Genomic DNA, 21,246 nt, shown 5'->3' with positions numbered 1-21,246 from the left:
TCTAGTGGCCGTACTCGGAACACCCGCCGTATTCCACAATTCAGCCTCCACTTGATACAAGTCTGTATCAAGGAGTTAAACAGTATAAGATACACACACTACAGACTACACTGACTGACTTGGGCATGGCAACCACACTTTGTGTCTGTTTACATTTTATGAACAATTAGAACACTTTGTGACTTGAGTAGAAGGGGAGTGGTCTCGTTTTACGTAAAAAAAAAATAAATTGGCGCCAAATGATTGGCTCTAGAATTTGGATTTAATCCATTAACATCTGATGACTGAAACATAAAGTCACAAGCTGTGTAAATTGAGATATTGACAAACATAGTACTCACACAAAAGTTAGCAGTTCTGTGTTGAGAATAACTTCAGGAAACTGATTGTGTAATCCCCCCCCCCCCCCAAAAAAAAAAGTAAGAGGCAGCAGTACCAACTACTTGAATGCGAGTATCCATTTGGATTAATCCTTTTGAGGATCTTTGTCACATGACACATGCGTCATTTTCTGCTGCAGCATTTAAACATCTTTATATCACATTCCATTAGTTCTTTAGAACATTTTTTTCATCATAAAACTACATATATTTACTTTTTAGTTCATCATCCATTGACTGCATATCTGCTTGCACACATCGCAGAGACAGCATTACACAAATCCACTCACACTTACATAAAGAGACAAAACAGACGAGACACTCGCTCATGTTACAGTTGGCTCAACACTCCACCACTGTCAAGTACTTTATTCACAATAAGGTCATTATCTTCTTTAAAAAATCATTTTAATATACAACACAATTTTTGACAAGACAACTCCGTTTACAGCTAAAATTGAGCTCTTGAATTCCAGCTTCTCTCATAACCAAAGCAAGCACGTAGATGATGGGAGAGAAAGATGGCGTGAAAGGGACAGATGAACACAGGTCGAAGAATGAAGAAAGGAGGAGGAAAGACGATGAGAGAGAGGAGAAAAGACTACGCTTAGTATGATTTTTGTACTAAAAACCAAAATACTCAAATAAAATTAGAAAATAACAGTAAAAAAAAAAAGAAAAAAAAACAGTAAGAAATTAAGATTTAAAGAGAAAAAAAGCAGAGATGTACCGGGATGCTGTATCCAAGGCAACCTCACATGCATGTTTGATGCTTCTGCTTTGTTCTGCCATTTCAGTCCACATACACAAACTTTTGAGTGTGCGCGACCCCATATTCCAAGCAATGGTGCATTTGGGGGGTTGGGTATCAAGGAAAAGACCAAAGGGGTGGGGGGAGAAGAGAGAGAGACAGGGAGGAGCGAGGAGGAGTGAGAGGGAACAGGGATCCCCAACAATTTTCTCCCTCATTCACTCCCTCCATGTCCCATCCTTCCCTTCTTTCCTGGAGCTGAGTTAAGAGTCTTTGTCTCCCGCATCACAGCTCCAGTCATCCTCTGTCCAACTGCCCCGTTGTGTATGTGCGTGTCTGTAATATATGTATTATATATATATATGCATGTATATATAAATATAGATCTGTAAGTGATTCCATATCGGTGGAAACCTTTTTGGCAGGGGGGTTTAAAACTGAGGCGCAGAAGCTGCTCTAAGTTTGCATCAAGGGGGACAAAAAGGGAGCTTGTGGCTTATATAGTCTACATTAATACTGTCATTAGTGTACTTTACAAAACATAAATTAGTAGCAGAAGGTGATCTTCTTGGGAAAGTCGAGTGGGTTCTGTAGTAATGGATCTTCATCAGTGTTGACCTGTATGTATGTCACTGTACTAGCAGGCAATGTTGCACAAGCTTAAAGTCTGTCAGAACGGGCAGAGGGGTGAAGTGGGCTGAGTGGGAGATGGACAGAGAGATGACAAGGTGGAAGGAAAAAAGATGGGCTCCTTTTGCATGACAGATGCACCCATCAGCCAATCAGCCCTGGGTTTCCTCCAAGAAGGGGTGTGTTACATAGTGCCACCTGGGGGGGACAAAAATAAAAGCAGGTTTCAGTCATACAGCTGTGGTCACAGCAGTGTGTTCAATTACAATGCAGTAAGGTTTCGACTGTTTTCAAAAGGAGACATACTATGCCCTTTATTCCCTCCTTAAAACGTAAGACATTTTTCAGTAAATACGCCACGGGGACACTACAAAGGCATCCTTTTCAACCAAGTCACTTTTTGTGGGGTGGAGTCACCCAAATACTTCACTTCCCTCTTTTGCAGGGTGTGGCTCGCTTTAAAGGAAACACTGTTACAGCTGTGCGCTACCACCAAGAGGGGTATAGGAGATACTGTGTAATATAAGGTTGGAAGAAGACAAAGATGGAGTTAGTTGGTTAATTCAATCTGGCCTGGAGCTGTGATGGTACCGCTCTCTAGCTTTTCAGATTTAGGGGACCCCAAATGAAGGGACGAGATTATGTTACAGTTTGGCAGAGACTTCAGTCACAGAAATATATTCACTCAAACACACAAAGCTTAATTTCTTTGAGTCATAATATGTCTCCTTTAATAGCAGCTTTCAACTGTATCTGGGTACCTGCTATCTAGAAATGTAAGTGTAGGTGCGGGAAGGAGACCGTCCTTCTGACTGGCCATTGGGTGAGACGTTCAGGAAGTCCCAGATCAAAATGGTGTCATCGTGAGAACTGCTGATGATCTGAAACTCGTCAAACTGAAGGCGGAACACGCGGCCAGAGTGCTCCTGAAAATAAAAATGGGGAAAAAGGTGTTAACGGGCAATATGTTGTGTATACAGCTAGAAAACATGTTCTACACATGAAAAATGATAGAGCGAGAGCAACCAGCAAGTAATTCCTGCTTAAACAGTGAGTGATCAAAACTATGACTGTGAATTCATTCTGAATCTAAAACAGAATGTCAGTGTCCACAGCTGTATAAAAAAAAAAAGACAACATCCCCACCCAAGAAAAACTGCCAAATAAATTATTAAAGTCTGTCACAAACTCAACTCCACCCTGCATTAGTTTTGGTGGAATGTATGAACTAGCACCTCGCTGGTCACGTTAAAGAAATAAATAACATTCAAAAATGGCTCTGGGGCTGCAGAGAGAAGTTATGGCAGGATTTTAACATAGTGAACACTTGTGAAGCTTGTAAATGACATAGAAACTGCAGTTAAAGCTCCAGCAGCTGCTAAAAGCCCGCTCAACCAGTGCAACCTACCACTAGAGTGCGCAGACATAATGTGCTGGCAGGGGCCCGTGGGTCCAGTGCGGCCTGCAGGTCCCACACCTTTATCTTGCTGCAATAGAACACAGTACAAAAGAACGTCAAAACAAACCCAGTCTCTCTACAATATTCTTTGTTTACAAGACTCACCCGTCATAAGCACCACTGACGATCCTTTTGTTGTCAAAGCGGATGCAGCGCACCAACTCCTCATGACCTTCTAGCACTCGCAAACATGCTCCACATTCGATGTCCCATAACCTGCACAAAAAGAAGCTTTTATTAACATCCTGCAACAAAGGGCCCTTGTGATATTTACAAATGCAGTCAGTTTTAGAGTGTTACTGTTACAGGGTTTATACAGCAATCCTTATGTTAAATTTAATACCTTTTTCACTACCTTCAGATTTAAAAAAAAAAAACTGTCACAACATTAAGTGTTAATCACGGACATTTTAACATTAATACAGATTTTGAACTATAGAACACTATACAGAACAGATTTATAGACTCATTGATGTTGACCAGATGTTTCACATTTATTTCACTTTGTGAATGACAATAAAATAGACTGCTTAAAATGTAAAAGGTAAAAAATAATACCAATTTTAAAAAAAAAAAATAGCTTTGACAGTGAATTTAACACTTTTAATGGCCTTAAATTTGGCAATTTTCATTTATCACTTTTTAATACTTTTTAACACCCCGCGGAAACCCTGTGTTAACATGGCAACTTTGACCCATGACGACTGGAGGCGATGTTTCAGGTCGCCTTCTAAAACCATTCTTGATGCTCATGGAGAAATCCACAAACATCCACAGTGAAGTTGGTGAATGAAGTCTGATTCCTTTTGGGTGGTAGCTGGACTTCATCAGGGCTGCCCTTTGCCACCAATTAAGATTTTCAACAACAGAATTTCTAGACTCAGCCAAGGGGGGAAGGGGGTTCAGTTCAGTTCTGTGGATGATGTGGTCATGTTGGCTTCATCGAGCCGTGATCTGCAGTTCTCAGTGGAGCGGTTCACAGCAGAGCGTGAAGCCGTGGGAAAGAGATCAGCACCTCCAAACCGGCGGCCGTGTCAGAAAACGGTGGGACGCCCGGCCTCAAGTGAAGAACTTCAAGCATCTTCAGGTCTTGTTCACAAGTGAAAGAAGAATGGGACACGTGGATTTGTCTAGTGTCTGCGGTAATGTGAACTCAGTCCACCCGTCTGTAGTGGTGATGAGAGACTTGAACCAGAAGGCAAGGCTCTCTTTTTACTGGGCCATCTACACGCTAACCCTCACTTATGGTAACAATCTGTGGGTTTCGGCTGAAAAATGAGATCACAGATTCAAGTGGCTGAAATAAGTTTCCTCTGCCGGGTGGCTGGACTCTCACTTAATCATTCGGGAGGGACTCAGAGTGGAGTTGCTGCTCCTCCACTTTGAGTGGAGCCAGTGGAGGTTGTTCAGGTCAAGATGCCCCTGGACACCTTCCTGGGAGGAGATTATGTCTCTCTGCTTACATGGTGTTCCCCTGGAAGAGATGAGGATGTGGCTAGGGGTCGGGGCATCTTCTCTCAAGCTGCTTCCCCTTGAGCGGAAATTAATGGATGGTGGATGAATATTTGCAACAATATTCCAAGTTACGTTTTTAAGTCAACACTAGTGTGGTTTTAGTGTCGTTACGGTTCCAGACTTCCGCCACCTTTTGTACGTCTGTTTTGTGTGCAATTCATTAGCCATAAAAATATTAAAAAGACAACCCCCTCCCCCCCAAAAAACAACAACTTAGGATGGGATATCAAAACAGCCAGAGCTTATGGACATGGTGGTGTTGTCACATACCGGATTGTGTTGTCAGAAGACCCGCTGACTACCAGACGATCTCGATACTGTAGACAGGCAATTCCCCTCTTGTGACCATTTAGAGTGCGCACAAACTCACATGTGCTGGTGCTCCATACCTATAGAGGGCAAAATGGATAGATGTGAAGAAACTATGATTCCATTAAGAGGTTTTGCAGTTATAAAATGTAAAATATGGAGAACATAAAGAAAAATACAGTACAGACTAGGGCTGTTCGATTTTGCCCAAAAATAAAATCTCGATTTTTTTCTCTCAAAATCCGATTACGATTATTTTGTGAATTGACAAAAGGCAAAGAAATGATTTCAAATATGCTGTTTTTTTATTGAACATTTGCCCCAAAATGAATGAATAAAGTGCAAAACTCTGTAAAATAAGTTGAAAAAAAGTTTTAAAAAATATAATAAAATATAAAGTTTTATCTCTGGGAAAAAAAAAAAAAAAAATCAGCAAATCAGCACTTGCAAACATACAGTAAGTTATATTTCCAATTAAAAAAAAAAAAAAAAAAAAAAAATTTAAAAAAAAAAAAAAAGGGAAAAATCGATTTTACGAGTTTCACCTTTTAACATCGTTCTAATTACATAATCGCGATTACGATTTAAAATCGATGAATCGAACAGCCCTAGTACAGACCAAAAGTTTGGACACACCTTCTCATTCAAACAAATGGGGAAATGTGTCCACACTTTGGGTCTGTACTGTATGACTAATTTGTTGATTAAAAAAGGAAGAAAAAATATGTTTCTTAAGAAAACACTTCATCAGCTCACCTTAATAGTGCGGTCTCCTGAGGCGGACACAATATATTTGTCGTCAAAGTCAACCACATTGACAGCAGCCCGGTGTCCCACGAGGACACGGCGTAGGCTGATGTCAGTAGGCGAGGCCATGTCCCAGACTGCAATTGAACGGTCCTTGGAACAGGTGACCATCAGACCATTCGCAAAACGCAGGTGAAGAACTGCCTCGTTGTGGTGGATCAGTGTGTTGAGTACCTCACCCGTTGTCACCTCCCACACCCTGACAGGAGATACAACCAAACAGGAACATTAGACGGGAGGGAAAGGTGTGTGAGACAAAGTGGGAAGAAATGACAAATAGGTGAGGGGAAAAAAGAAAAAACAATGGAAGGAAGGGGTCAGTTGGAAAGAAAAATGAGATGGATGAACAGGAAGAATGGTGGAAAGAGAGATGGAGATGGAAAAAGCATGCAACAGGAGCAAACGAAAACAACTGGAATCGTGAGAGAGAGAATCATGTTTATTGGTTCAACAATGGAGAGAAATTCAAATTTCACACGTGTGTAAAGAGAGGTGGTTGTTGCTGAACGGCACTACGGGGAGAGTCAGAGACAAAACACTGGAAAAACTGAGAACCAAGGCTACAAACAAAGTGGCCATCAAGCTGTTGCTAAGGAACTGAAGTCATATTTTCCTTGGATACCTCCCAGGGAGTATTCCTGAAGTGCCAAGTAATAAGAGAATTAATCTTAAGCTTCTGTGTGCTTCAACTAAGCAAGTGTCAATATATAAATTATATATATATATATATATATATATATATATATATATATATATATATATATATATATATATATATATATGCACTCTAGCCAGTTTCAATATCTGCAATAAAAAATATACCACTGCCTCCAGTTACAGCACCTAATAGCAAATCTAGAAATTAATAAAAGCAATGGGCTTTTTTGTCTTTAACTTGCATGTATCGTGTAGTTATTGCCAGACAGTTATAGTGGGAAGTAGATGTTAAAGGGCCGGCCAACAAGAGGGCAGACATAAATGAATGTAAAACAAATTGTTAGAATAAATATGTGAAATGTACGGCCAGATTTTGGATCATTTTAAAAGTCAGAACACGTTTTAAATAGTAATGGCTAAATAGACACTTCATAGAAATAAGCCAAAATCTCTTAATGACATTTTTTAAATTAACTGCACTTCAACTGTTTGATACCACTAAGAAACAAACAGGAAATGTTTTTGTTTAATACAACTGGATTGAAGTCATGCAATGCATTTCTGATACCAAGACTCTGTTGTCTCTTAAGAACTTTTGCTCTACAGATGTAGTCAAACATGTCATGCTATAGACAATGTTGCTGCAGTTGTATTTATTAATCACATTACCAGCTTACAGCCGGTGTACAGTGTATTTGTCTAGGCCTGGGACGATAATCAATAAATCAATTAATCGCACGATAAATGAAAATGGACTCGATAATTTTTCCGGCCTCGATAAATGGCCATATGCACGCATATTTGTTTTCTTCGTCTCCAAACACACTGGATGACAAGAGGGCTCACTCTGTGCATCGATCTTAGCACCTGGGCGCGTTTGTTCCTTAGCGGAAAAAAATGAACGGAGTGAACCATCTTGTCAATCATTTAGACTCTTTGTATCTGTGGGGGGAGGCGGAGCCTCGGGTTGAATCCCCCGAGTTGAATCCCCCGGGCAGACTGCGCGGACCCCACCCATTTACCTCTTAACGGTTTCACGCCCTCTTGAACTCTCTTCAAAGTTTTTTTCAACTTTCCCTTAAGGTACTTGTCGACTATCGGTCTCGTGCCGGTATTTAGCCTTAGATGGAGTTTACCACCCGCTTTGGGCTGCATTCCCAAACAACCCGACTCCGAGAAGACCGGACCCCGGCGCGACGGGGGCCGTTACCGGCCTCACACCGTCCACGGGCTGAGCCTCGATCAGAAGGACTCAGGCCCCCGACCGACACCGGGCAAGCGGTCTTCCGTACGCCACATTTCCCACGCCCGCCGCTCGGACGGGGATTCGGCGCTGAGCTCTTCCCTCTTCGCTACTGAGGGAATCCTTGTTAGTTTCTTTTCTTCCCCTTAGTAATATGCTTAAATTCAGCGGGTTGTCTCGTCTGATCTGGGGTCGTAGGCGAAAAAAAAAAAAAAGGAGAGCGCGGGTGGAGAGGAGAGGGGCGGTGGCCGGCCGTCTCTCTCCCTCCAGCCCGCGGCTAAGTGCTCGGGTGATTGCCGGGCGCGCCGGCGCAGCGAGGGGATGAGCCGGAGCTCTGTCACCCCACGCGTCCGCCGCCAAGGTCCCCCAAGTGGATGGGAGCGTGAGTCCGCCTCCGCCGGCCTTCGCAGGTGCAGTGGTACGCGGTCAGCGCGGATCCTGAGTCCACCGGCAGCCGCGCCCAGCGCGCAAGCGGGGTGCTCGATGGAGACGGCACTCTCTTTTTGCCTCTCACCCCCGCTGCTGCTGTTTGGGGGGTGGCGGTTTCTGCGAGGGGTGCGGAGGTCCCCGGGCGGGTCCCGCACGTCGCGACCGGGCGTCCCGACGGTCTGCACTTGGGGGCACGAAGACTCGAACCCCCCGTTTGCTTGTTTTATTTGTTTTGCATATTTTAAAGTTCTCCAATGTCAAATAAAGGTTTAATTATTACATTTGAAAGGGTGTACTTGCATTATTATGATATATTAACATTACATAAGTGCTTATTTTGGTCTCGACAATGTCGACAATAATATCGTTTATCGTCAATTTGTGGGACAATATATCGTCCAGCAAAATTTGTTATCGTCCCAGGCCTATATTTGTCACTTGTTTAATTTAGCTGCTGGAGAAAAATTTTGTTCAAACGTGTTGTATTAGATATGTGCAGGATATGTGGAGGAATAACATTATAACCGACTTCCAGTAACTAAAAATAAAATCTCAGCCACTTGAAAACCACCTCTTTGATTGTCTTCAATTGATGACACGTGAAATTTAACCCTTTCTAGTGCATGTCTTTTTTCTGTCATACAGGCACAATACTATAACCAACAACAAACCCACTGGATGGGAAATACTACTTGTAATTTGTTGACAGTGCATTCAGTTCTCTGAAGTTTGTGTTCCAAATGTGTAACATTAGCACACGTCTATTAGTGAAAACGGAATCTGTATAATTAGTGCAGAATGATATTATTCATTTATCTTTTTAAATACGGCACACCGTCTTTATATTCCTGATAAATATTATACACAAAGTGGAAAATATCAGAACTCAAATCCAGCCAGACTCGTGTAGAATTTCTACTCCTTGTGTTAAATTAGCTTCTTTCACACAATTTTCAGCGCTAAAGCGGGCAGCATGGAGGGGAGTTACCTGGTGCTGGCTCGGGACAGGGGAGTGTATCAAAGGAAAGCTTTATGCAATCTGTTGGTTTCTTACCAAGGCAATTATTGCTCTTGTTATTTTTAATGACTTAATATTAATTGGAATAATTTGGAGTTTAATTATAATTTTTTGGGAGCATTTAAAGTGGAATTTAACTGAACTGTGCTTTGTGAAGCACTTTGTAACATTTTAAGAAAAGTGCTATATAAATGTAGTTTATTATTACATTAGTTTTAGAACAAGTAATTTGCAGTACATTCAAAGATGCTGTAGGTCACCATCTATCACACGGCTCAGCTGTATTACTACAGTGGCTCAGAACGGACAAAAACCAAACTCTGGCTCTAAAATAGACTCTGTTTTCACGGACGCTTGTTTTTTTCCTCCGAATCCATTTGCAAGGAGAGCTGGGAGATAAACTGCAGCCAATTGAACATCCCTAAAGCCAATACTGGACCTCCAGCTTTCACAGTTTAGTTCACCATTATAACGGGGTCCCACAACTAGCAATGGTGCTCCCAACTAAAAATATTTACACGCAGACATACATTTAAAAGCAAAGCTGGGATCGACTTGACCTCACCATTGTATTGTTTTTTTTTTCCTTCTTGACTAAAGTACTTATCGGTAAACCAGTTTAATGGCAAATGATGATCCACAGTAAGTGGTACAAGAAACACTGTAAATTACTTATGAATATAAAAAAAATTAAAGTGGTCCATATGGAGAGGAATAGTTTTTCTTTTCGAGAACAGAGTACATTAGTTGAGTCCACATTAAATGATGTTGAAATTTATTTTGTGGTTGACGTGTCACAGGATAGACTGGATGATCCTGGGTAATGAACCGGGCCAATTGCAGCGACACAGACAGCAGAATGCTTTTTGAGCATCACTGATCCAACACTCGTTTAGTTCTCTTATCTCTCACTTACAGGCAGCAAATTCACCTAATTCTCACGCCTCGTGTTGTTTCATATGATAACAAAAAACAAGTCATCTTTACAGACTGCCCGGTCCTGCTCGGTTGGAAAATGTATCCATGGCATCTCAAAAAGTTGTACATGTCACGTAACCAGTTCTAGTGACTTACAAGTTGATAAACAACTTCTCTGTAATAATTAATTGGACTATAGAAAAGCTGTATTTTCATTCCACGATCAAAAAAATATATAGCCAGAAATTAAATAATCGCGCTGTTCTCTTGCTTTTGGTCCCTCGTGTCAATGTTAACTACGCTTTATAGAGTTAGTCCATATTGAAAATCTGTCTGAAGAAGAGCAAAATGCGCTCGAAACGTTACGACGTATTGATGTGCTAAATAAATCTGCACTAAGGAGCAAAAGTGTGCGGCCTCCTCTCTTGTTTTTCCATATTCAAAATCTGAACATATTAAAAATAAGACGTCAAACTTGATCAAAGGCAGTGTGGCACATGTTTTAGCTCTCTTACCCGATAAGCTTATGAGGGAGATCTCAGATTTTGCTAACTTTTGTTAAATCCCACTTAAGCTTGTGTTCCACCCCAGTTGCCTGTAAACATGCTGCCGTCCCTCCTTAAAAAGCCCCACCATGATTCCTCCATAACGTTTCATTTACAACCTCTGTCTTATCTGTCCTTTCTATAATTCTGGAAAAGGATGTTCTTTATTTTCAACTACAAACATTTTTACACGAGAACTCTGTCACGAACAAATTTCAATATGGTTTTAGAGCTCGCCATAGCACCGCGTCGGCTCTGCTGTAAGTTCAGAATGACATTGCCTCATCTGTAGATGCCGGAAACCCTGCTGTGCTGCTGCTCCTTGATCTTACGATGACCTGACCACGGCTCATGTGGCCCGGATTTGAAATCTCTACATATAACAGCTCACTACAGTTATTCAATCAACATATTTAAGATGTGTCAAGGTCAAGATACAAACAGGGAGGTGATCATGCCTTTATATATTAGCTGCTCTGAGACTTTGCAACATGTTTCCTCCTGACATTTGTGCTGCGACAGACATTGCTAGTTGTTTTTTAATTCTTAGAAGCATTGTGAAATTATTTTTAATTTTTTTTAAGCTTTAAATTTTGATGTGTGTTACGTTTATTTCTCAGCATTTATTCATATAAAAAGCTCAAATAAATAAATATTTGTTGACTGAGTGATTGTACTGCAAATGCAAATCCTTCCCTAGACATTTCTGTTGTGTAAGTGACACTAGAGAGGAACGTTTACTTTCTTAATTCTGCTGAATCAGCTTTCGGTCCTATGCCAAAATACACCGTGTTCCCCCTCTGCAGTGAGATGTGTGCCATACCTGACAGTTGAGTCAGAGGACCCAGTGACAATGACCCTCTCATCATACTGGAGACATAATACTGAGCCCGTGTGACCGGTCAGTATCTTCAGACATTCCAGAGTCTGCTTATCCCAGATCTAAGAAGCAAAGCAGAGAAAATGGAAAAGATGAGGACAGCAGAGGCAGGTTTTAGAGGATGATGGAGAACGTGGTAGAATTATTATTTGTTTTTTAAAGGATTCAGCTTTAGGTCATACCAAGAATGCCTTGTTCTCACAGTAATGTTCATGCACTTTTCATGCCCCATTTCCCTGCTGCTGTGCTGAGCTCTATGCGAACGTCACACTCATTCAGATCTTACTGGGTGTTCACAAGCCATCCCACTGCCAATAACGCACATCTGTTCTTCTCTTCCTACCATCCATCCCTTCTTTTTATCATCATGTTTGCTTGAAGGCCAGACAGATAAAAAGAACACATTGTGTCTCTGGAGCTGATCCCTTTTATCCAATAATTCATTTGTGCTCCGTCTTAATGTCTGCTCTTCAGACCTAGTGCCACATACATTTAAATGATGCACTATTGTGAGCTAGAAGAACATTTCATTTATAAATACACAAACACAGGCTGAAGTACAACAACCATTGTCCTTTTCACAAGTTTCAGCACTCTTTTAATGGTGGTTAAAGATGCAAAGTAGATAAATGTTAATTATTTCAACATGTAATCTTAGGCAAGTAGGATATACTACTACATCCCAAAAGCAAATGTAAGAAACAGTTAGAGACAACTAAAACAATTTGGATATACTTACATTTGAGAAAAACACTATACAACATGAAACAAAACCAGTCCTTGACTTTTATGTCATAAACCAGAAGACGTCTGACAGTAATTCCAAGGACTTGCTTACAGCAGCATCTCCCAAGACACTAGTGGCTAAAATGAGTAAAGGCAATTATACCTCACAATAAAATGCCTATTGATTTAGTGCGCTACACATTCTTTTGAGCTGTCTTTGAACCAGAGAAGTTGGAAAATAAATAAACAAACAAACACAAGTTTTACTACCCAAACTGACCGCTATGTGTAAAACTTATGACAGCATACCTTGATGGAGTTGTCCCTAAGGCCACTAATGATTTTGTCGTCATCGTACTGGAGACAGTAAACCCCTTTACTGTTTTCTGAGCGACACTGAATCCTCTGCAAGTTGTGTCTGCCACATCGCCAATTTGCTTCAATAGTCTGTGGGAGGACAAAAAAAAAAAAAAGATAATTGTTAAAAACAGATAGTCCAACACTAAAAGAGAGGCAATAGCTTAGATGGATAATTACTAATATAGACCATAAGGTACTACATCCTAATATAGGATATAAAGCATACAGTGATGGAACAAGATTTTATCAGGACATTCAAAAGGTCACGGACTAGGTAAATAAAAGTTGAGATGAAGAGCCCCATATGACCCATTACCCACTGCCCTTATTTACAGAACAAAAAGTAAAACCAGAATGCAGAAGCAGCGAGTGACAAACAAAGCCCTCCCTGTAATTGAATAGCTTTAGAAGCACCATTAGTCGTAATAGTTCATTTTCTGCATGACATCATCAGTGTCTCATGTCATTGTGGATGAATTTTGGCCCGATTTTACATTTCTTCAGTTCAGTGAAAGTTGAGGTCTGGACTTTGACTGAGCTATTGCAACACATTTTTTCTTTTCTTTTTCAAACCTCATGTTGTTGATTTTCTGATGTCCCTGGAATTACTGTCTTGTTGCTTGTCCAATTTAGACTATTATTGTTCTTTTGGCTGCAAAACAAGTCCAAATCATAATCCTTCAAGCACTCGGCTTCACGGTTGGTATGAGACATTAGTCCTCATATTATTCATTTGTATCATACAAACCATGGCAGCATGCATCACGGCTCAGACTCAACTTTTGGTCGTATTTGTCCAAAGAACGCTGTTCTCCAAGTCTTGTGGTTTGTTCAGGTTTAAGATGTGGTGCCATGAATCGTTCTCCTGGGGAACTGCCAGGAGAACAAGTCATACTTGTTTTGACTTCTTCCAATTGTACTGACACAACCTTGAATACTTAACATGCTAACTGGGACTTTTTGTTTTGTATTATTCATTTCCCAGAGCATTGCCTCCTCTGACCTTGAGGTTGACAAGTTCAAATATCCACCACTGGGAGGATGAGAACTTTCTTGAATGCTTTCCACCTGAGAATAAGCTTTCTAGCTGCTACAGTTATTTGTAAGTGGTCTTACAGCCTTATCCAACTGATGGACAATAATTAACTACTGTGTTTGTTGTAAAAACCAAAATGACACTTTTGAAAGAATAGCATTTTTTGATCAAAAATAACATTCATCTCTTTATCTCACCTCTATGTCTTGGATAATCTTAGGATAAAGGGAGTGATAGTAGGAGTTAGGTGGGACTTCTGATGTGCGATTCTTGAACAGATATTTCTCCCTGAGAGAAGAAAAAAGGAAATAAAAAAAAGGTAAACTGCTTTGTATCCTGTAGAAATGTTTTCAGTAATAATAATAAAGCCCCGTCTTCAGTGTAGATTCATTCTCACCACTGGTGTCTTTCGGACAAGCCTTTCCAAAGTGGGTCAGTTCGGACCATACGTTCAATAAGCTTCTTCCACAGCATACCCTCAGAGATGACCCTCTGCCACTCTTTACACACCAACTCCGCTGAGCACAGCGAGCGCGCATCCAGGAAAGACAATATGTTCTCTGCTATGTGATCCAAGCCTTGGGCTAAAGGGTGGGAGACAAAGAGTTAATTGTGTGCATCAATATCAAGAGGACTTCATTTGGTTTCTCTGTCTGCCTGAGGCATACATCTTATTTATTATTTATCAAAGATTATCTGTGATTTTACTGGTATTTCTTATGTTATAATGTTTTAAAGAGAAACTATTCTGTTGTGTTGAATGAAGACGGTAATCCAACTTAAATTATCATTAGAAAAAGCGGAAATCTTGAAGTTGAATAAATCATAAAACAAAGAATTAAGGTGATACTTTCATTCATGAAAAAAAAACCTGAAGAGAAAAAAAAGTCTTGTTGCCAAACCACATTCAATCATGCTCTAAACTACTACTATAAGAATCCAAAGCTGCATTCACATGTCTCCATATGTGTACCTGGCAACGCAGTGATGAAGTCCCTCTGCAGCATGGGTTTGAGGTAGGAGTTGATGTGGCCGTGCTGGTAGTGGCACATACGGGATATCAGACGTTCGACGAACTCCACCTGGTCGGCCTCTGACCACTGGTCAAACAGGGCGATGCAGTGTTCCTTCTCCTTTTCATAGTTCCCTTCTGACGGACGTTTGCGAGAGCCCACGACAGGACCATTACTAAGCTGTAAAGATCAGAATCACACAGATTTACTCAGGGCTTGTTTGTCCGAGGCTGGCAGTATTTTGAAATATTTAATGTTAACGAAATTTCTGAAAAGGGAAATCACATTTGATGGTACAGTCGATTGAGGGGTAACAGATTTATTTGGCATCCATCAAGTTGGTACATATCAAACAGAATATACGTTTGCTGCAAAAATGGCAAATGATGTTGGCACTCAGCAATAAACCTACATCAGAATAAATAACCGTCTTAAGCCTCTGACAACACTGAAAAATGTAATTCCAACTAAGCAATGGTGCGGCTAGGGTCTGTACAGTCGGAGGTAATTTTGATTGGAAGTGTTAATAATAAAATTAATTAAAAGACTGTACATGAAGGGACTCTAACCACACTATATTAATGACTTAAAATAGCAATTTATTCTGATGCAAGTTGACTGCTCCTAGTGCTAACATTAATGGCGTTTCTGCTGCCAACATATATCCTGCTCTAACTCAAAACTCTTTGGATTCACATGGTTTAGGTCCCTAACAAATCTCTGTACACCCTAGGTTCCAGTTATAGATCTATGGCTGATTTAACTTCAGAACGTTCTATGGACTGAATACTGATTTTTTATTTAAGGGAATGTGGTATCACCAAAAAACACAACATGTTTCATTTTATAACAATAAAAAAAGAATTCACTTCAGCCACTTAATGGTTCTAAGACAACATGGTCAGACTTTCCATTGAAGTTCATGTGACTTATATATCTTTCTTCATGCAGTATAAAATACACACCTTGAGAACTGTAGTCTTCTTTGGTGACAGGTCGTCTACAAGGTTCTGTGACTCCATCCCTGACGTATTCTACAAAAAAAGGAACAAAACAAAAAGGAGGTCTAGGTTAGTGATACAATCTTACTTAAGTCTTAAAAAAGGCAATTTAAGAGCCAGAGCAACAGCGCGGAGAACATTTGACGAAAAGTGCTACAATAACAGCCAAGGAAAGGTAACCATCAAGATTTCTGAGGAGTGCCCGCACAAACAGCCGTGCATACACACACATATGGACTAAAAAAACTCAACAGGACCTCAACAAAAAGAATCCATTTGCTTGCTTATCTCTGATGTGGGCTAAGTAGTCTGGACAGGAAATTAAAGTGCAAAATTGTGGGTATGTCACTGGCACCAGCACAGGCATGACTGTAATGAAACACATTGCAACCATAGAGCATACACAGGAGGGGAGAAAAATGCAAGGTTAACCAGAGCTCTGCCATTTCTACCTTGTCTTTAGTCTCTTGATGACATGCAAGTGGACAGCAGACATGTTGGAAGAGCTTTTTCTTTACAGGATTACTCCCAGATCATTCACAAAGAGTGACAGACTGATATGACGTTAAGAGTAAATAATGAATGCATGTCACTTGCACATTCTGTTACAGCTAGAGAAACACAACAACCCATGAACTTATAATGTTCATAACATTCATGGAACACCAAAAACAAATTACATATACTTTATGGCCTTGCCATTGTTTCTGTGACTAAGGACATTTTGAACTGTTTATATTTGTTTATCGTTATGAACAGTGGTTCAGTCAGAGGAACATTTTCATCAAATTTGCATATCTTTGAACTATGAAACTCTTGGAAACTAAAAAAAAAAAAAAGAAAGATAAACAGAACACCAGAGCTCCGTCAGATTAAAGGTAGATCTGAAAGGGTGTAATGCATACTTTGCTGTGCACCACTATATTTAAATGCGTTTTGTGACATAATTACAAACTTAATTCACTGAAATGCAACACAACAGTTTAAAAAGTATTTGCAATTATGCCCCTGTGTTAGGGCTGAACAAGCAATAGTTAGCCTTTTAACAACTATGTTGATATAAGAAAAAAGAAAAGAAAAAACAAACTATTTTAGACCTAAAAGTTAAACTGTTAGTGGTTGTCCAGCAGGTGGAAACTCTTTGACAGTTTAAAAAGCTGCAAATATATTTATTTTTTTCTTTGGAAAACCCAAGATCTCTTGAACTTTTTGATTACTGAATTGGAAACTTGTTTCTGCATTTATTAATGAACTGTAGTGCTGTTACATATGGAGGTAAAGTAAAACCAACAGAACAACTTGATGGTTGCTATGAATACAACCGCACAAACAAATGGTCCAATACCACGATCAAAGCAGACAGGACAGAGCCAGATTGCTTTTGCTGGTTTTGACAGTCATGCAGAGCAGTGGAAGAGAAGAACTAAAAACAGACAGACCAGGTCTGGCCAGGCAGGCAGGCAAGCAAGCATGTAGCCTCTCAGAGCTTGAAGGAAGACCCTCCCCACCGCGGCCCTCACACCTCCAGGCAGAAGGGGAGAGAACGTTACTCCTCAATTCGTGGTTATTCTCTGGTAGCCCGTGCATCCTTCCTCCATCCACAAGAGGTAGTCTGAATTTTTCACATATGTATCCCACTGCAAAAGTGTCCGGCCTTCTTCGAAACTACGCCCGGTGATGCATTTTAATTTTTTGGTATTCAAAGTACTGCTATCTCTTTGACACAATTTAAAAGAAGTTATAGTTCATACAGCCGAATTCAGTTCGTTGAAGAAAGAACTCAAAGGATGCACCAGAGAAGAACCCAAAGAATTGAAAGACGGGGAGGAAAAGACAACAAAAGGTGAGGAGGTAGGAGGGTGAGGTGGGGATGAGTGGACGTCTTCTGCACCAAGGTGGTATAAGGAGTTGTATGGAATGGGCAAAGAAAAGTGAAGGGTGATGAGATGACAAGGGAGGAAGGGAGAGGAGGAGGAGCAGCAGAATTAAGAGGAGAGAGGCAGAACCTGGTTGTGAGCCCGGGTGGAGGGGATGCTCTGCAGGCACCTGAGTGCACACAAACTCTCAGCCACCGAGGAGCAGCCCAGCCAGAGAGAGCGAGGCACAGAGCACTGTGTGAAAGAGAGAGAGGAAGGGAGAAAGGGAAGAGGAGAAGGAAGTGGACAGGGTGAGGGAGGAAGAGCGAGAGACGGGAAGTAAAATTAAAAAAAGAAAGAAAGAAAGAAGAGGGATGGTGATGAGGGGAGTTGAAGGGGGAAGAAAGGTGAGTGAATGAATAGTTGATGGACAGAAGTGGTGTGGAGTTGATGGGAAATGGGAAACATGAAGAGTGATTTGGTGCAAGAACACAAAATTAATGGATAAATAATAAGGTTGGGTTTAAAATTGAGGGGGGGTGGGTGTAACCATCAAAAGGTGAGGAGAAGTAGAAGAGGGGAGGAAGTAGGGGGATAGTGAGGGGAAAAACCAGTATATTAGAGCTACACACATTGGCACAGTGACCGCAGAAACACACACTCCTTCACACACAAGATACAAACTAATAAACATACACACAAAAGCATTATTAGACATGAACTGGGTGGGGATAGGTAGAGGAGAGGGAGGGGCAACGGGATTAATGGTCAATTATTGATACACTTGTTTCGACCGAAACCAACACCTACTGTTCTGCCATCCCTACTCTAATGAGGGGTTAGTGAATAACAGACAAAATTAAATAAATATTTAAAAAAAAGTAATAAATAAACAAAAAACTAAGGACAAGGACACAACCTCAACAGACAAGTTCAAGTGTAGTGAAAGCTCATTTTCTGCCGGTAAAAGCAGATTCAATTTCTTCAATTAGATGAGCAATCTTTACTCAGCTGTAAACAAAGAAGAAAGTGCAGAATCTACTAACAGTAGATATTGTGAAGGCACGAGATGATGCATTTGCATCTTCTCAAGCATCATCAGTGAACAGCCATCCATGGCTATTCAATGACATACTGTTTGAGAATGACAACAATCATAACATGAACGATAAGCTCTTTCAATGCACTGGTTAGATCCATACCTAGTGTCAAGTCTCCTGTTTTGGCCAGGAAACTACCGTATTTTACCCCTCTTTCCCGCCGTCCTCCCCGTATTAGTATTTCCCCTTAAATTTCCCGTTTTATAATAAAATAATTTTTAAAAAGGATTATTGTGCCTCTCCAAACTTAATTGTCACTAACCTTGCGAGAACTGTGACAACAGGAACAAACTTGGAACAACAATTCAGTTGGATGGATGTAACAAGAGAGAAGACATTTCTGCCAGAAAAGCGAAGAATTCATGTAAATATATCTAAAAATGGGAGCCAGAGACCCACATGAGTGAAAATGACAATTTAAAAGAAAATGTTTCACTTGAAGACAATCAATTTGTATATAAACTGAAAATATTTAAAATAAATAAATGTGCTTTAATTCCCCTTTGTGTTTTCATTAAGGCTCTATTGTAGGAATACAAACATAGGGATGTCCACAGCATTTCAGTGTCAACAAAGGTACATAAAGAGGACATAATTGAAGTTTGTAAGTGATTGACAGGTAGATATTTTAAATATCTTGTAAACCTGTCTTAAAATGTGATACTGGAGCTTGGTTGGGCTGGTTGGAGGAAAATGTCCCTTATTTTTAAATCCAAAACTTGACAGGTATGGTTAGATTTCTACCAAATAACACCATATTAATATCTATGGCCAATGTGTAAGTCTAAAGCTGGAACTGTGAGAAATAGAGATTAGTTTTATTTACGATCTGTAAAAGCCAAACCTTCTAAAAAAGAAAAAAAAAAGCTTTTGATGTGCAAGCTCCTTTGAAATAAACCTATGGTAAATTACCTGACAGGTAAAAACCACCAGAAATGTTAATGTTAGCTCGAGGAAGCTAAGCTTAGCCTCGCTGGCTTTCCTATGGAGACAGTTTTCAATGTAAGAATAAAACATTACTCATTGATTAAACATGACCACACACACAGAAAACAAGAGTTCGCGTCCTTATACTTTATATAAGTTTAGTGAGGCAGTCTGGCCCGTGTTTCTGGGTATATAAATATCTAGATATGTTCACCAGCTAGGGCTAAAGAGCTAGGCTGTGAATGGAAACACTTCCTTCTACGCACTTCACAAATATAAACACAGAAGCGGCTCCTTTTTGAGCTTTCATTGTACCGAGGGATGGGGTTTGACTGCCCGTCCCCCCCGTGTATGCCATGTATTCAAGATATACGTGATATAATAGGATGTTAGCGGTAATATTTGGTGGTTTGTTCGCCTCTTAGCCAGTTAGCAGGATGTGCAGCTAAAGCTTGTGTGTTAAATCGACGCAGAGGCTACGGCGTAGTGTACGCGGCGACGCGCACCGTAGGGTTGACGGTGTAACGCGGAACCATAAATCAAGCCTTTAGTATCAGCACGGGGCCCTGTTTAAAGTTGCGCAGCGTCACCGCAGTGAGCGATCCCCTAAAACAATCCCCGGCCCGACGACTGGACTAATGACTGTTTTATCAATATTAATAACAATAATCGGTTCCAATACCCCCAGGGTAATCATATATACCTCCTGCTAATGAAGCAACCCGGTTTGCTGACCCATTCTTCAACAAAAACTCCCCCCCGACCAGCTCCAGCTCCAGCTTCAGCTCATTCCCCCGTCGTCGAATCGAAAACGCCGCTCATCCAAATTAAAAAAAAAAAAAAAAAAAAAAAAAAAATACATAAGCTAACACCGACCCCCGCTCGGATTCACTCAAGTTTGCCATCCCGAATCACATCTTACCATCAGTTCCACCGTTTTGTCCTCCATCTCCGGCTCCATGTTAACGATTCCCCCCTGAAACTCGCAATGAAAATGGAAACCCAGCCCTGCGTCGGCGGCCCGCAGCTCCAGAGACGTCATTCACTCCGACACACACCACGCAGCTCTGCCAGGGCAGCGTCACATGCAAATAAGGAGCGCGCTGATTGGACGGACTTTATCTAAGGGGGCGTGGCCTGAGTGCTAGACTTTTTATTGATTGGCTTACCGTGCTACCAAGGCTTTCCCCGGTGACTCCCCCAAACAAAAAGGAAAATGGATGAAGATGCTGTTGCTATCCTGAGGAGGAATACACCTAGACGAAATCAATCACCCGCATAGCGATTGTTATGAAATGCTGCAGGACGTTGGCCAATAGGAAAATAGTAATTGGAATTTGATTTAATTAAAAGTCTTGAAATAAAAAGAGAATGTGTGGAATTTTAAGGTGCAATGTGGTTGTCTCTTTGTTATCTGGAAAAAAATCGTAATCGAGCATGAGCGATCATATTTAAAATTGATATACACAGGAATAACCAAAAGTGAAAAAACCTAATACTCATTTGAAACTTGCAACATTTTTACAAAGTAAAAGCTAGGGCGGCATTAATTGACCAGTATCATGTTTCACTTGGTAAACTAAACAAACCAAACTTATAATAAATCTCCACGTCAACAAGATAAACTAAATTGTTTTACCTTATTTCAACTTAGAAACTGGAAAAAGTAATGTTGGCAATAAACTG

General features: G+C 40.6%; 1 protein-coding gene across 2 annotated transcripts; it reads right to left on the bottom strand.

Moving 5' to 3' along the window:
• Positions 1-706: 706 nt before the first annotated feature.
• Positions 707-20,614, bottom strand: fbxw11a (F-box and WD repeat domain containing 11a). 2 transcript variants are annotated; one of them, XM_061725245.1, is made up of 13 exons: positions 20,483-20,614; positions 15,642-15,710; positions 14,637-14,856; positions 14,061-14,247; positions 13,861-13,951; positions 12,577-12,714; positions 11,485-11,603; positions 5,801-6,050; positions 5,006-5,124; positions 3,326-3,436; positions 3,170-3,248; positions 2,523-2,687; positions 707-1,959 (listed from the first exon to the last, which is right to left on the bottom strand). In XM_061725245.1, the coding sequence occupies exons 1-12, from the start codon at positions 20,600-20,602 to the stop codon at positions 2,526-2,528; spliced, it is 1,665 nt and encodes a 554-aa protein (XP_061581229.1). In that variant the 5' UTR covers positions 20,603-20,614; the 3' UTR covers positions 707-1,959; positions 2,523-2,525. The 2 variants fall into 2 exon arrangements, with proteins under 2 accessions (XP_061581229.1, XP_061581230.1); XM_061725246.1 differs by lacking the exon at positions 20,483-20,614 and adding an exon at positions 20,264-20,367.
• Positions 20,615-21,246: the final 632 nt, after the last annotated feature.

This window comes from Cololabis saira, chromosome 7 (genome assembly GCF_033807715.1).
Source record: "Cololabis saira isolate AMF1-May2022 chromosome 7, fColSai1.1, whole genome shotgun sequence".
NCBI lineage: Eukaryota > Metazoa > Chordata > Actinopteri > Beloniformes > Belonidae > Cololabis > Cololabis saira.
The sequence above is the reverse complement of the archived record's forward strand: the minus strand, read 5'-3'. Positions and strand labels throughout refer to the sequence as shown.